We start from the raw sequence: 15,186 nt of genomic DNA, 5'->3' as shown, positions 1-15,186 counted from the left end.
TTTTCTGATTGAAGCATTTCTTCACATGTTTCAAATAATGTTTTTTTATGCGAGACCACTTTTCATCGACATTTTTCTTTTTCTTCCTTTACTTCATTTTTATTTTTGTATTAACTTGTTTAGTTTTTGATGTGTTGCTGTCTCTTTTATGTTTGTAACATCCACTGTTAGCTTTTTAGTGTTATCATCTGAGTTAACGTCTCCTCCGGAGTATACCAACTATTACCAGCCTATTAAAAATAAATAAATAAAACCAGCAATTTTATGATGTTACTATTATATATTTTTGGTGACAAAAAAATCAAAAAATGAAATTTACCTTTACTGTGGTAGTTTTATAAACCATCCAGTAAAAATGTTTGTATTATGACATGACTAACAAAGTTATTATGGAACACTGTTATTTTGCACCTTAAACAATGAAAAAAAAAACAAAACAATGTAATAAGTAACAAACTGTCATTAAATATGAGACAGACTAAAACATTTTCTATTTGTCATGTCTTTATGCAAAAAAGCAACAGAACCATAGACTATTTTTACTGGAAAACAATATTTGTGATCTCAAATAGCTCAAAAAATCTAAATATATATTTGAATTATCTATCTAGGAATATTTACCACATTTTTTACATATGCTTAAGGCTAAGGAGACTAAAAAATTAATATATAAGGTCATTTTTCCTTTGTAGCCTTAAATAAACTGAATACTACTTATGTAACATTATTTTCAAGATATACATAAATTACTTCCTTACAATTATGTTAATCCAATCATAACATTTCTATTAGTACATACAAAATTGCAGAATGTCCAGCAATGTTTACACCTAAATTTCAAAAATATCAGCCAAGCTGCCAAATTTTTGAAACATAGTACAAATAAACATTTATTCATTTACACATTAAGCCTTGTTCTTGATTGGAACTGGGTTTTGTTTCATTTGCAGAACGATGGAACGCATTCGAGAAACGTCTTTGCTGCCTTGTTTTGCTTTAGGATTGAAATCACACAATTTTGCTATTCTTTCCCATTCGGTTCCCGGTTCTAGCTCGTCATCTTCGGCTACGAACTGTTTTTCAGCGTTCCTAGATAAAAAGAAAATATTTTTAGACAACAGTATGTACCAGAAACAAAAGTTATATTAAAGTAACATGTAAGAAATAAAGAATACAAGTAGCAGGTGGAAAATGTGATTGGCAAACAGAATATATTTGAAAAGCAGGTTTTGGGGATTTTTTAACTCCTATACATTTTAAACTTATATTATAAGTAATAAATAACCAAAATAAAGAAATAGTTCAATGAAAATGAAAATCCTTTTGAAAAATTTAAATAAAATTTAATAAAACAGATAGGCAATACAAAACAAGTTATGCATATATTTATCTAATATATGCGTGAAAGGAATGTGATATTTACTTCTTTAAACGGATTGTCAAATTCAGATAACAAACTGCTTGAGATTTGATCATCACACAACCAGATTTAAGCGTCGCAAAATTGACAAATTGTCTGCAATCAGTGACTTTTTTTATGCATTTGTGACCAATATTCAAACATCCTTCAAACTTGGTGCATACGTTAAAATAGACGAAATGCTTCACCCTTTCGAGGTAGTTGCAGTTAGGTGTAATACATACCAAGCAAACCAGCAAAATACGGCATCAAAATGTATGCTTTATGTGATGTTATTGCGACAAACAGCCCGATGGTCCGTACGTTACATCCAACTCACCAACTGACATTGTAAAGAGACTTGTTTCTTCGATAGAAAATAGCAATCGAAATACTAGAACCAATCGAACTACTATACTAGCATTTCACTTGAATCTCTGAAAAATAAATAAGGCAGAAATTCCCGCAGAATTTACCTAACAAGGAAAAAGTTACTAAAAATTGTCTTTTTGGATTCCAACATAGCTCGTGTCTTCTGTGCCTCGCAAAAAAAAAAGATGTAATCCTGCTTTCAACTTTAAACGAAAACGACGAAATTCATCCAGACACTTAACAACCACAAGTAATTAATGGACTATAATGCAACTAAGGGGGGTGTTGATACGGTGGACCAAATGTGTGCAACATATTCAGCTTCTCGCATCTTCAGGAGATGAGCCTTGTGCTATATTTTACAGTATATTGAACATAAGTAGAATAAATGCCCAAGTTTTATATAGATTTTCGTGTCCCGATAATTGTCCAAAAGATTCGAAGATTTTTTTTGAAAAATTTGTCACTGAGACTAATGAAAAAGCACCTTGTTTCAAGGGCTCAGTTAACCAATTTACCCTTAAACGTAGGAGCATTTTTAAAAGTCAGATATGGATAAACTGTAAATGAACACAAGGAAACAGTTCGTCTTCCAAAACGTGGAGTTTGTTGTTCTTATAACGCGGGAAGAAAAAGGAAAACGGCATCCAAGAAATGCGTTAAATTCAAATCCTTGACTTGCAAAAACATTTACTTATTACAATTATGTGTTCCTGTAATACAAACAGTCAGGATGATAGTTTTTAACTGTATATTTATTTATTTGTTTACGTAGACTAAAAAGGAAGAAGTGTAGTTTCTGTTTTTTTTTGTAAATTTGCAAATAAATATGTTTATTCATTATTATTTGATATATATCTGTTTTATAATTTACATTCAAGAAATATGAGATAACTCACATTTATCCAAAATACTTAAAAAAAAAAGTTAAGAATGCGATTATTACTTTAATATGTCTTCAGCATTCTGCATTCTATATGGAATGAAAGCATGTACCCTCACTAAAACAATGTATAAGAGAATTAAGGCTTTCGAAATAAGGGCATACCACCGAATATTAAGATATCGTGGATGGACAGTGTGACGAATGAAGCAGATTTACAGAGCCTTAACAAAGAAAGATTCTAAATACCGTAAAAAGGAGAAAATTGAAGTACTTTTCTCATGTGATGAGAAATCGTCAACATGCATTACTACATGTAATTATTCAGAGTTAAATTGAAGGAAAACGTCGTTCTGGACGACGAAGAACGTCATAAAAAAAACCCAAGAAACGTGGTATGGCGTCAGCACCACGACACTAATTAGATCTGCTGCGAACAAAGTAAAGATCATGCGACTGATCGCCGATGTTCTTGGAGGACAAGGTACTTAAACTCAAACTTAATAATACTAGTCTCCCGTTTTATACCGCTGTCGCGGCTTTGGGAGTATAGCAGGGTAGTCTGCTATATCTAGGGCCTACGGTATACAAGGAAGGTAACATGGCCAGTGCTACGCTTCAACCGCCTATTATTAGCCCTGGTTTTACCCAAGGTGCTCATTTTTATTCAGGCTGAGTCAACCTGGGGCCTATAGACATTTTTGAAAATGTCTAGTTATTCTTGCCGGCGGTAATGCAAGGCAAGCATCCTACCGCTTGCGCTACGCAGGCCCTAAACTCAAACTTACTTTTTCTAAATTGTTTGTAAGATTAGTTTATTTTACAGAAAGGTTGGAAATTAATGACAACCACACTGGAAAATTCCGAAATGTCCACAACACGCAACTTTAACAACTAATGTGCAATTATAAATTAAGTGAATAAGATATTTTACAGGTGTAATCATCTAAAACAGTTGCAGTCTTACAGATACAAGGGTACAAGCAACATCACAAGCATTCATGCAATTTCAATATCTTCATCTACAGCTTCTACAAATTCTAAAAAACATCGAAAATGTGTAGTTACCTGGCAGCATCTCTTTAAGAAAGCAATGAAATGTTAAAAATAAAACGTTAATATACAGTTTGATATGTACATTATATACAGAATAAATTATTGAAAAGATTTTTATATCTTCAGCAATCTGCAAAATCGATCAATAATCACAAAACATTTTAATCTAGACAATATTTAAAACCTGAGAGATTATGCCCATATTCTTAAAAAATATAATTGGCAGCTTATACTATCGGTTCTTAACTCGGTTTCATTATAAAGTGTACTCCATACTCTCTTTGTAATATACTGATTTGTTATAGGTTTGTACCAATAACGTAAAATATATGGACCCAGTCAATGGTGTATATAGTGTTACAAATATTATTCCCTTTGCTGTTGTTTAATGTTTTGATACGAAGTTGGGACATTTTTCACATTTGGTCCCAGTGAAGATAGACTCAAGTGAGCTGTCAATTAATTCACAAAACGAAATATTGCGTGGGCTGTGTTGCCATCTCCTTATAATGTATATGTTATATGCTTCAAATACAAAGAGAGAAAGCTTTTAAAACGTACATTTTTATTATATTATTTTATGAATTCTGCTATTTTATAACGTACAAAACACTAATGAATTAATATTTGTTTCTTTTGATATTAATTGCAATTAATTATTAGAAATTTTTTTGGCAATTGCCCTTTGATAGGTTAGCGGATAGATTTGGCAAAAGAGTCAGAACCATCAAACCACCAGTTGCCAGATTGCAACAGATGTCTTTTTAACTTTATTATTTATACTGACATTTTACTATCTACTTTTAAAACTGTTTTAAAACTATTTACTTTTTCTTTTTTGGTAATTCTAAAGTATTATTGTTTAAATATCTTATTGCTTTTGATTGCACATGTTTCATTTATAATGTAAATTTCAACATTGTCAAACACCAATATTTCGTTCTGTCAAACTCATTTGAGACTATCTTCACTGGAACCAAATGTGAAAAATGTCGAAACATTCACCATTTTTTACGAAGTTGGCACATAACCAAAAGATTGTTTTGTTTATACGTCAAAGGTCGTGTTTGTCATCGTTTGTGTTATAGCATATTTTATTTTAAATCGATTAGATGTCCTATTTTTTGCCGCGGAATTTCGAAGAGCGAAACATTACCACTTTTCAGATAAGTCAATTTTGGAATGTATATTGTTTTATAAATATTAGGTTATGTGTTGATAGTCAATGAAGGTTTTTTTTAATCTACAAAAATCTACAGGGTGTACCACTTAAAGTGGTATGTCACAATGTTAAAATTTATATACTTTTTAGGTACAGTAAATCGTCACTATTTCAAAACAAATCTTCAACTTATGATTATGTACGTAAACTGTACACCTTCTATTTTAATGATATCTGGTTAAAATTTCCAAAGAAAGCAGTAATTTTTTCATAACTGTACTTAAATGAATCCATGTCATAACTTACGTGGTAACGTGCCTAAAAATTGGTATTGTGAAATAATTTTTGAACTTAGGTACAAAATAACTACGTTAAATGATTAACTATCCAAAAACCTCTATTTTAAGCATCGAGTTAGAATCTATGGAGAGGGCATCACGTGACTAAAAACGACCTCACTTCGGCCATATTGTTTTGACACTTTTGACAGATCGTATGTTTTTTTACGTTTGTTGTTTTTCGAATATTTTTAGTTTTATAGAAACTGTAATAATATATTGTGATAGTGCATAATAATGGTTTCTTGTTCTCAACGTAGTTGCAGTGGCAGAAGCAATGTTAATAAAAAATCTTCAGGAATAACGTTCTACAGGTTAGTATACAAATATGTAAACAAAGTAATGGCCCGTACTTCAGAGAATAAATTAATAGTATTTGACTGTATTAATTTATCTTTATGTATAATATATCGTGTTTTTAGTGTTTATCGCGGGATAAATAAATCATAGTTTATTAAAAATGTATTGCACTTTGTAGATTATGATTAAATCTTCTGAATAACTAGTCATATTTTTATAGTAGTTTTAATATTATTGAGTCCGGCCATGATCCCACCGCCATATTGGTATCACCGTTAGGCTCGCCTACCTACGCCGTTTTTAATACACACGTTAATATGCTCATAGCTTCTAACTCGATGATTTTAAGCAAATTTTCGTTATCCATACTGCCGTAATTTTTAAATTAACTGTGATGCAGCAGTGATGTATTAAATGGCGACAGATGCGCGTTTGCCGAATTTAAGAAAAATCTGCAAAACATTGAAAACTAGTTTTGTGTTGTCCAATGGCATAACCAATTATTGTCTATGGGTTATGCAGTAACCATGGTAATACGAATCACGTGGTTTTGTTTAGCAAAGTGCCCCTCCCAGTTAATATTTTGGCCTCGTTTCGTTCGACTTTCAATGTTCAATCATGATTGTATAAAGTCACAATGTCTTAAATATATATATATATATATATATATATATATATATATATATATATATATATATATGTATACCATTTTTTTTCCTTGGCACCCTGACGTTATATAATCGTGGTTGAAAGTCAAACTATGGTCAGTAAAGTTTACTGCGGGATTATACTGGTTTTTACATAATACATAAACATAAAAACAATTCCAGTTTTATTAAATTTTGTCGATTAATTATTTCCGTAATTGAAAAAGATTATTGATTTTTTACTTGAGTCATAATCAGAAACAAGATGAAAATCTGAAATTTTCTGAGGAAAACACTTCCCCTGTTGACATGAAAAAATTGTTATTGTAGTGACTCTGTTTTTCAACTGACTAACATATGTTAGATTTCTTATAAACACTGTTTTTATACATAAATAGTCCAATTACCATAATCTCTTTTTTGATCATTATTTACCTGTTTTTCAAACAATTGCAAATTTCTTTATCAGTTTGGAATAAATATTTTTGGGCAGGTTAATAATTCAGAATTGTCGCCTGAAATGTGAGTAAAAAAATATTTTCAAATGAATGAATGTTTTGTGTAGATGTAGTGTATGTACGTATATGTAATATGTTTACTTAAAAAATCTCCTAATCAGCACATCCAGCTGAGTGCTGGAATAAGTGTAAGGCAATTAAATTTTACGACTTTTTCGTCTGGGAATGTAGTATCATCTTTCATATTAATAATATTAGAATTAGATAGATTACATACAGTTAGTCGAATTTGTACCTACCACCAAAGCAAACTGTATAAAAATAAAACCACACTTGTATAATTTAATACAAAAGTAAGTTTTTGTACTTAAAATTTAATTTTTTATTATTTCGAACCCAGAAAACGAAGAACGTATTATTTCTGCAAAAACGCAGAACCGTAGTTCGTAGTGCATTTACGAAAATTGCAATTGTTTTGGACAGTTTGCTAGCTGAACCGGTAGACACGCGACCCTGGCAGAAAATTAGCGTACAGTGGGAACCTGGGAACTCTTACAAGTAAAGAATACAATGAATTTTGTGAAGTGGAGAGTGCGGTACTTAAAAGGATATTCAAAGAAGCTTCCGAAGAAGAGTTAATCAGTGAGATGGAGGCAAAGGATAAATATGGTGCAAGGTACTTTAAACTTAAGTATAAATATGATGACAGAACAGGTTCAGTAAGTTCAAAGTCATCAAGTGTAAAGGTAAGCGCAAATTTAAATTACCTCCAATCGAGTTCAAAAATTATTCAGAGACTGCAGTCTAGGTTTGGCAGAGAGGATCTCCAGATTGACGTTTACATTAGAGAGCTCTTAAAGTTAATTTTAAGTCGAGTTTCTAGTAGTCCTTGGAATATTTCTGCTCTTTATGATATGATTGATAGTCAACTTCGTTCACGTGAGACCTTAGACAAAACTGCTGACAAGTTTGCGGCGATATTGTATCCTCTTATTGAGCCATGTTTGCCAGAAGATATGATTCGACTATGGCATATGGCATCTTATGTTTTCGTGTCCATGGAAAATATGGGAAAAACTGCAGAAGTTACAACTTTAGAAATAAGTGGGCTAATGAGCTTTTTACAAAGTGAAGTTCAAAATGAACAAAAAATTGATTTAGGAACGGAAGGTTTTCGTTTACCGGCTGAAAATAAATATAAATTCAATAGCCTTGTTGCCAAGAAAAATGTAAAATTACAAAGAACTGATCAGCCCTTAGCGTCCGCTGCTCGGTTAATAAATTATGAGGTTTACGGGTGTATATTTTTATTATAAGTAATTTTTTGTACTTGAAATTTAATTTTTTAATTTAATTAGGAAACAAGACTGATATGCACTATTTAAAATGTTTATAAGACTAAAAAAACAACACAACAAAATCAAAACAGCAATTTAACTTCAAAGGTAAATGAACAACAACACAACACGATACAAAAATTAAAAAACTATATCGAATAATCCAATCCAAAAATTAGAATTAGTGAAACTTCAAATAATAGCTAATTTCTAATTACATTGAAGAAGACTGCCGACTGAGAGCGAACTATACCGAGTCTACCGATCTTATATTATATTTTAAGTTCCAGTACTTGGTCTCGTTGGCAACAATGTCGCTGTTCAGAGAATTAAATTTCGAGAAAATCAAAATATTAAAATATGATGCACGTGCTGCCATCTATTCAAAAAATTGTTAAACGTTAGTTTATTTGAATGCCACTCATTTTAACTGCGGCGTGAACATATACCCCCTTAAATAAAAAAAAAGTTACGGGTATTTCGGTGAAACCGAAAGTAGAGCAGTAACAAAAAAAATGGCGTCAGATGTATCGTTATAGCATATAGCTAATACGTTTTAGATATATTATCTCTTCAATAATTTATCAAGCATATGTACAGAAAAAGCCTTAAAATACTCATCCATTACCTATTAGCAGCTTTCGTCTTGGCTATAGCTTCTTCGTGATTCTTGTACCAATCTTCTAATTCTTTCTTTGCTATTTCCCGCAATTCTTGCTTCTTTTTCTCTTCTTCTAGATCTAAAAAAAATGCAACTTAATTTGGCTTAATTGTTCTAAGTAAATCGCAAGTAATTGCTGACTATTTGAAAAAGTGGTTATCACTTTTTGATGTACCATGCATCAGATCTTTAATGGTTTGCTCGTTCATGTATTAGAAAAGAAATATTTTAAGTTTATTTTGTTATGTTAGCATACATATGAAAGAGGTCCAGAAATAAAAAGAATATTCTAGTTGCATAACCTACGATTGGTTTAATTTGATCCAGTTAGTGTCCAACATCAGGCACCATAAAAAAGAAAAAGACGTTTCCTTATCAAAATAAAATTCTCGTTGGAGAAAAGCTAATTCTTCACAATGGAAGAAGAATATTACAAGAAAAACAGGAAGTGAGTACTGATCAGTGCCCAGCATCTTTTCCCGCTACACCTCACCTTGCCGAATATTGATAGGCCGCTCCCCGGTTTTATATATCTTTGGGTATTGACTGATATACCTTCATCCTACCCATCCGAACGCCTCTAACATTTTCCATTCACCAGCATCGACGTTGAGGACTGCACGCGTGTGTTTTACTCAGGAGGATTCGTATTCTTATTGATATGATAATGGTGCGCAAAATACGCTGCATTCAGTTTTTTCTATTTAATTCCGACTCTCACCCCCCTTCAGCCCAACCCCCTCCAAAAAATCGGGGGTTGGGCTGAAGATTAACTACCTCCTCCTAGAAAAAATGATAAGTTGTGAACATTCAAAGAAGAGAAGCAGGACTGATCAAACTGCATTTAGATTTGTTTACTGTTAATATAAAAACTGACTGATAAAAAGCAAAAACCGATTATGACTTATAAACATTCAAGAAACTGCTTCGAATTGTAAAAAAATAGTGCTTCAAATTTTAAAGAGAGTATGTAATTGCTTTTAACTTTTACTAAAACAAAAGTATTAAACGCAAATATACTCATAGAGCGTCAGCATTTAACACATGTTCAAAAATGGCAAGTGCTGTGAATATGATTCAAGCTGGTCTTTCACAATCTGATGTTGTATGTCATTTTGCTATGTCTCAGAGCGTGATTTCGGGATTGTGGCGTCGATATGAACATTTGGTAATGTCGCTGGAAGACATGGGGGTTGTCAACGTGAAACTACTCCTCTACAGGATCGGTATGTAGTAAGATTAGCTCAAAATGTACATATAACTGAACGTGAACTCTAGGGAGCCTTAGAAAATAGCCACAACAGAACTGAATGTGACCAAACTTTAAGGAATAGATAACATGAAACTGGCCTGCATGCCACACGTCTATTGAGGGTTCTTATCTCCTTATACTAGACAAGGTCTTGAATGGACAGAGTAATTTTATCGCGAATAATAATAGTATGACTAAAATGGATTCGAAAATGGGAAAAGAAATAGATAGAAAGAAGAGCAAGTATATAATAGATCAACAAGTACATAATAGATAGACATTAAATACAATGAAAAATTTAACAAGAGATTTCTAATCATTAAAAACAGGTGTAAGAGAAATAAAAGAGGAACAAAAACAATAAGAGAAGAAATGGGGAAACTCAGAATTGGACTGATAGAACTTGTACAAGAAAATAATAGAATTGGTAAAGAAAACAAAGGAATTACAAAATATCCAAACGATGTGAAAGAACGCCTTGAAGAACAACGGCTAAACAAAACAGGAACTACAAAAAAAAAATGTAGAAATACAAAAAACAGCTAATGGGAAAATAAAAAAAAACAAAAACATCTCCCAATCTCTATATACGCAGAGCAGTCATTAGATGTTGCAAAGTTCCATATAAGTTTAATATATTTCTAAAATAATATTTACGTAGCCCCCTTTAGATCTTAAATCTTAGTGTATGGCTCTAAAGACACAAAATATAAAAAACATTACCTTTTTCCTCCAGCCTCTTGATTTGCTCTTCCCTCCATAGCCTGATCTTTTCTGGTTCTACTCTATCTTCTTGCCTTATTGTAAGTGGGGACACTAAAAATCAATTACGATTATGATAAAGCCATTTTAAGCCAAAAGGCATTTTAAAATATAAACTGCATGAACACTACCTATAGAAAAATAAACTACAAGGAAGGTTTCAAATGCTAAATATACAACATTACTGATTCATCTCCAAGGCAAGTATGAAGTAAAATATGTCCAAAACATCTGAACGGAATTGAGTGTTCAAAATATTAAGAAGTTACATTTATTTTTAAACGATATAACAAATGATCTGTTTTGGATCCACGAAGTAAAAACTTAGCTACGGTTTTCCCAACATGTGAGTATGAATGTTTTACACTTTTATTAAACACTAAATTCTTCAAAATCGGAAAGTAAAAAAAGTAAATATTTTTAAACTTTTGTAATAATGTAAATATTGACCTAACCCAATCATCATCCAAACATTTGGTTATTTCAATCTAAAGAATAATGAGCGATTCTCTTTGACGTAACGCCCAAATCTGTTCAATTCGCAGGTATATGAATGCTCTAAAAAGGAACAATGTACGTTTAAGATACTAAATAACAAATCTATAATTAGATATGATATCAACCATATTTGTTGACTTCTCTGGAGTCACTCAGATCGAAGCAGCTTTGACTTCTACGAGGGCACTAACTTAATGTCAATATTTCATTTCCTGAATTTCAATTATTATTTTTTAGCCGTATCCAAGTTTACAATGCTGTAATATTGTCTCAAAGAATTTAGTTATTGTTCCGGTTTTTAGATCTTCATAAAACAATGTATAACTTGTTAAACTGTTTGTTCGGGCTGTTAGGCTGTTGTCTTCTGAGATTAGTTCTCGACTTTTCTCCAACACTAGGGGTTGGCATTACGGAGGTCATATTTATATTTTCTACTCGCCTCCCCTCCATTGGTTTCGGCGTGAGGGGGCGTTTCGTAATTTGCGGGAAGGGTGTTTGTGGATTTTAATATCGGTATGGATGTTTTGTTAATTCTTAGTCCTCCTTCTATCCGATTAAAATTATTTGGATGCTTATATATTTCCACCGCTTCCCGATATAACCGTGGGTAGTACTGTGATGTTTTATCCAGCATCTGCATTTCTTCAAACATAATCCGATGTTCTCCGCTTCCCAAAGCGTGTTCGGCAACGGCAGATTTGTCGATATGTTCTAAACGACAATGGCTTTTATGTTCGTTTATCCTTGTGTTTGTGTGTTGTGTGTCTTTTTGTGGTTCCCACATATACCATTCCACATGTGCATGGTATTCAGTATACTCCGGCCGTTGCTAACGGGTTGCGTTTGTCCTTCACCGATCTTAAACAGTCCTTGATTTTCTTTGTTGGCTTAAAAATGGCCTTTACATTGGCTTTTTTAATTATTCACCCAATTCTGTTACCTCCGATATATAGGGCAAGAACGCTTTGCCTATACATGCTGTTTCTTCGTCCTTTCTTCTGGAAACATTGTTAATTACTTTATGTATTTCTCTTCTGGAATAACCATTATTGAGCACTTTTTCAATATGAAGAAGTTCACATTGAAGATGCTGTGGTTCACAAATTCTCTTTGTCCTCTCTGCCAGAGTTTTGATGATACCCGTTATTATGCAGTCACAGTTTAGTCCAGTCGACATCTATACAAAAACAGTTGATTGTAGTGAATCGGACCTTAGATATTTATAGAAATCTCAACCACATGTTGTTTACTAGAATCTGATTATGTTGAAAACCTTTTATCCTGAATATCTCCGAAAGTGTCATATCTATGACAGAACTGAATACTAGTAAAATTTTCCACAATTAAATTTCGTATTAAATGAAATGCAATTTGTAAAAAATATTTCTCCACCAAGTAGACATGAAAGCTAACCTCAATCAAGTTTGAACTAAAATACTAAAGAGAGGAGATCATAATCACAAAAATCCCAGTCCCAGGTTTTAGTGTTAACTAAACTAAAATAGACTACTTATGTAGCTGATTATAAGTGCTTTACGTGTCCTCATTTGAACAATTTTTGGTGTCAGCTGGCATCAAACCCTGTTCCTCTGGTAAGTGAGTACCTAGCAACTAAGCTATGACCACCACAACCATTTGCACCGTTAATTTATTATAAAAAAAAGGATCAACAACTAAATCCATCAACAAGATCCAGATTCAGAACAATATTAAGATCCAGATATATAAAATTGTATTAGTTTAAAGTCTATCATTTTTTGAATGCATCCTAGGAAGCTTTTAAACACGAACTTTAAGTTGATGGTATATCCAATTAATGTTTAAGTTCAGAATGGACATCAAATAAAAGTAACATTGAGTAGACAAATGAAGAAGAATGGATAAAGAACATGTATATGGATGGGATGTTAATATAGCTTCCAAACAGGATCTGTAAAGTGACTGATTTTCTAGAGTAGTCTAAATTATGTAAGCAATTTTCTTCACAAAATATTGTGCTTTTGGTAAAATTCTAAAACAAGCTCATATTGTGTAACATATAGTTTAACTACAGCATAATTATTTTAGTTTTTTGTCCATTCTTTATTTGTATTCTGTGCTGCTTTTAAATAGTTATTTTCCTCTTTTTATGTTTTCTATAAGCATTTAAGGTAAATGCTTAATCACTGCTTGCAAATGGGGCTGATATGCTAAGGATAGATACATAAAATGTGAAGTGGCTTTCCTATAAACTGGACCACAGACATTCAGTATTTTTCTTTTTTATAAATACATCCATTTTATACCTCTCAAGTCAGGTTATCTCTGGCAAAACCATAAAATATATTACAAAATGTTTACCTGCATTGAAATTGAAATTTATGTAGAGCCAAATTTTAAAAAACTTATTAAAAACATATCTTACCTCTCTCCCTGTATTCTTTATCTGGATCAAAATCTGCTGGGATATCTGTTGAGGAAAAGAAAAAACATGCTGTTTTAACATATTACATTTCTGTGTTATGGGTATGTATTTGGGGTATTAAAAATGTATGATGCCCAAATCTAGGTCATTATTGTCATTTTTTTATTAAAATATAATACATCTATCTAATTTACAACTTATGGCATTTGTAACAATCATTTTTGTAAATTAATCTGAAAAAGTCCAAAAAATTATATTTAGGCAATTCCATTGTTGTGGAGAAGTGGCTAAATCAGAGAAAACTTATAAAGTGTTTTCACAATTTGGAACAGGAATATCTAATTATGGGCTAGGTGGAAGTAAAATTAAAAGTTTACCCGTAACTACAATAATAATGTCACTCTATTAGCCATGAAATATATTGTGATAAAAAAATAAAATTGATGAATAACCTGACAATCCTAAATAACTGAAACCAACTGTCATAGCTTGCAATATGCCATAGCATATTAGAATATACAGCATCTAGAATATGAACCTTAGTTGTGCACGCTTCAATGAAATATCAATATTTATGACAAAAAATGGAATCATTAGTTATCTCCAATGTTTCTAACAGAAAATACACCTTAAGAAATAGATTGGGCATGCTTGGAAGAGGAATAGTTTTCCACCTTTAATTTTTTTTTATAGAAACTGATTTTAAAATATTGTTCTTTTTTACATATACATATTCAGTGAATCAATAGGATTACTGCATAGCTTAATCTGATTCAGAAAAGTAATCTAAAAATACTGACCAAAATGTAATGCCAGCATAAAAAACTAAAATAGTTTCTGTGTATGATCTGTTATTTAAAAATTATTACTTAGATATCTAGGACTACTTAATAAGAAAACTAAAAATAAACAGTGTTTTATATGGTTCAAAAACAACTGTTTTTGTCCATTTAGCCTAATTAAACACAAGCAATATTACTGTTCTGAATATTGTGCTGTATGTGAATGTTTATTGTTCCTAATGCAATAAAGATGAACAGTAAAGCAAGAAAGCATAAATTAAGCAATCGACATACCATTAAACTTTGGTTCTTCCAAAAAACCATCTGGGCCATTGTTTTCTACCATTTCAAAACTGCTTGCGGAATTTGTTGGATCATCTACAGATAAAGCAATATAAAATAAAAAAAATACATCTAAAGCATATAATAATGACATGCACTCTTTAGAGGTGCAATCAAAGAATATAGTGAATGGAAACATCATGCAAATGATATCAAAATGAAGAAGTAAAGATGAGTAAAACGCCCCTTTTTCAACTTACCACCATTAAGAACTGGAGCAATAATTGCGGCCGGTTTCACTTCATCTTCAAGACCTGCTAGTTCGTCTTGTTCGCGTGCCAAGAATTCTGCCGCTGGGTCTTCATCGGCAACTCCAAAATTGTCTCCAAATCCAGACATTCTTGACTTTGTTAATATTAAGGATAAGAAAAGCTGGTGTTTTCCTACTGACAGCAAAGCAAAATTCTGACACTAATGACAATGACAGTGACATCAAATATTTTTATGTCAGGTCTGTCAATGAATACAAGCATTAATAAAAAACAGACTCGCGTATTATTTATAATTTATATCCGTATGATCGGTAAATTAGG

General features: G+C 31.9%; 1 protein-coding gene across 1 annotated transcript; it reads right to left on the bottom strand.

The window, feature by feature from the left end:
• Positions 1 to 260: 260 nt before the first annotated feature.
• Clc (clathrin light chain) lies at positions 261 to 15,072 on the bottom strand. Its single transcript, XM_072527220.1, has 6 exons — positions 14,854 to 15,072; positions 14,606 to 14,689; positions 13,530 to 13,574; positions 10,589 to 10,681; positions 8,581 to 8,692; positions 261 to 1,089 (listed from the first exon to the last, which is right to left on the bottom strand). The coding sequence occupies exons 1-6, from the start codon at positions 14,990 to 14,992 to the stop codon at positions 906 to 908; spliced, it is 657 nt and encodes a 218-aa protein (XP_072383321.1). The 5' UTR covers positions 14,993 to 15,072; the 3' UTR covers positions 261 to 905.
• Positions 15,073 to 15,186: the final 114 nt, after the last annotated feature.

Source organism: Diabrotica undecimpunctata, chromosome 3 (genome assembly GCF_040954645.1).
Source record: "Diabrotica undecimpunctata isolate CICGRU chromosome 3, icDiaUnde3, whole genome shotgun sequence".
NCBI lineage: Eukaryota > Metazoa > Arthropoda > Insecta > Coleoptera > Chrysomelidae > Diabrotica > Diabrotica undecimpunctata.
Note: the sequence above shows the minus strand (reverse complement) of the source record. Positions and strands in the feature narration are given on the sequence as shown.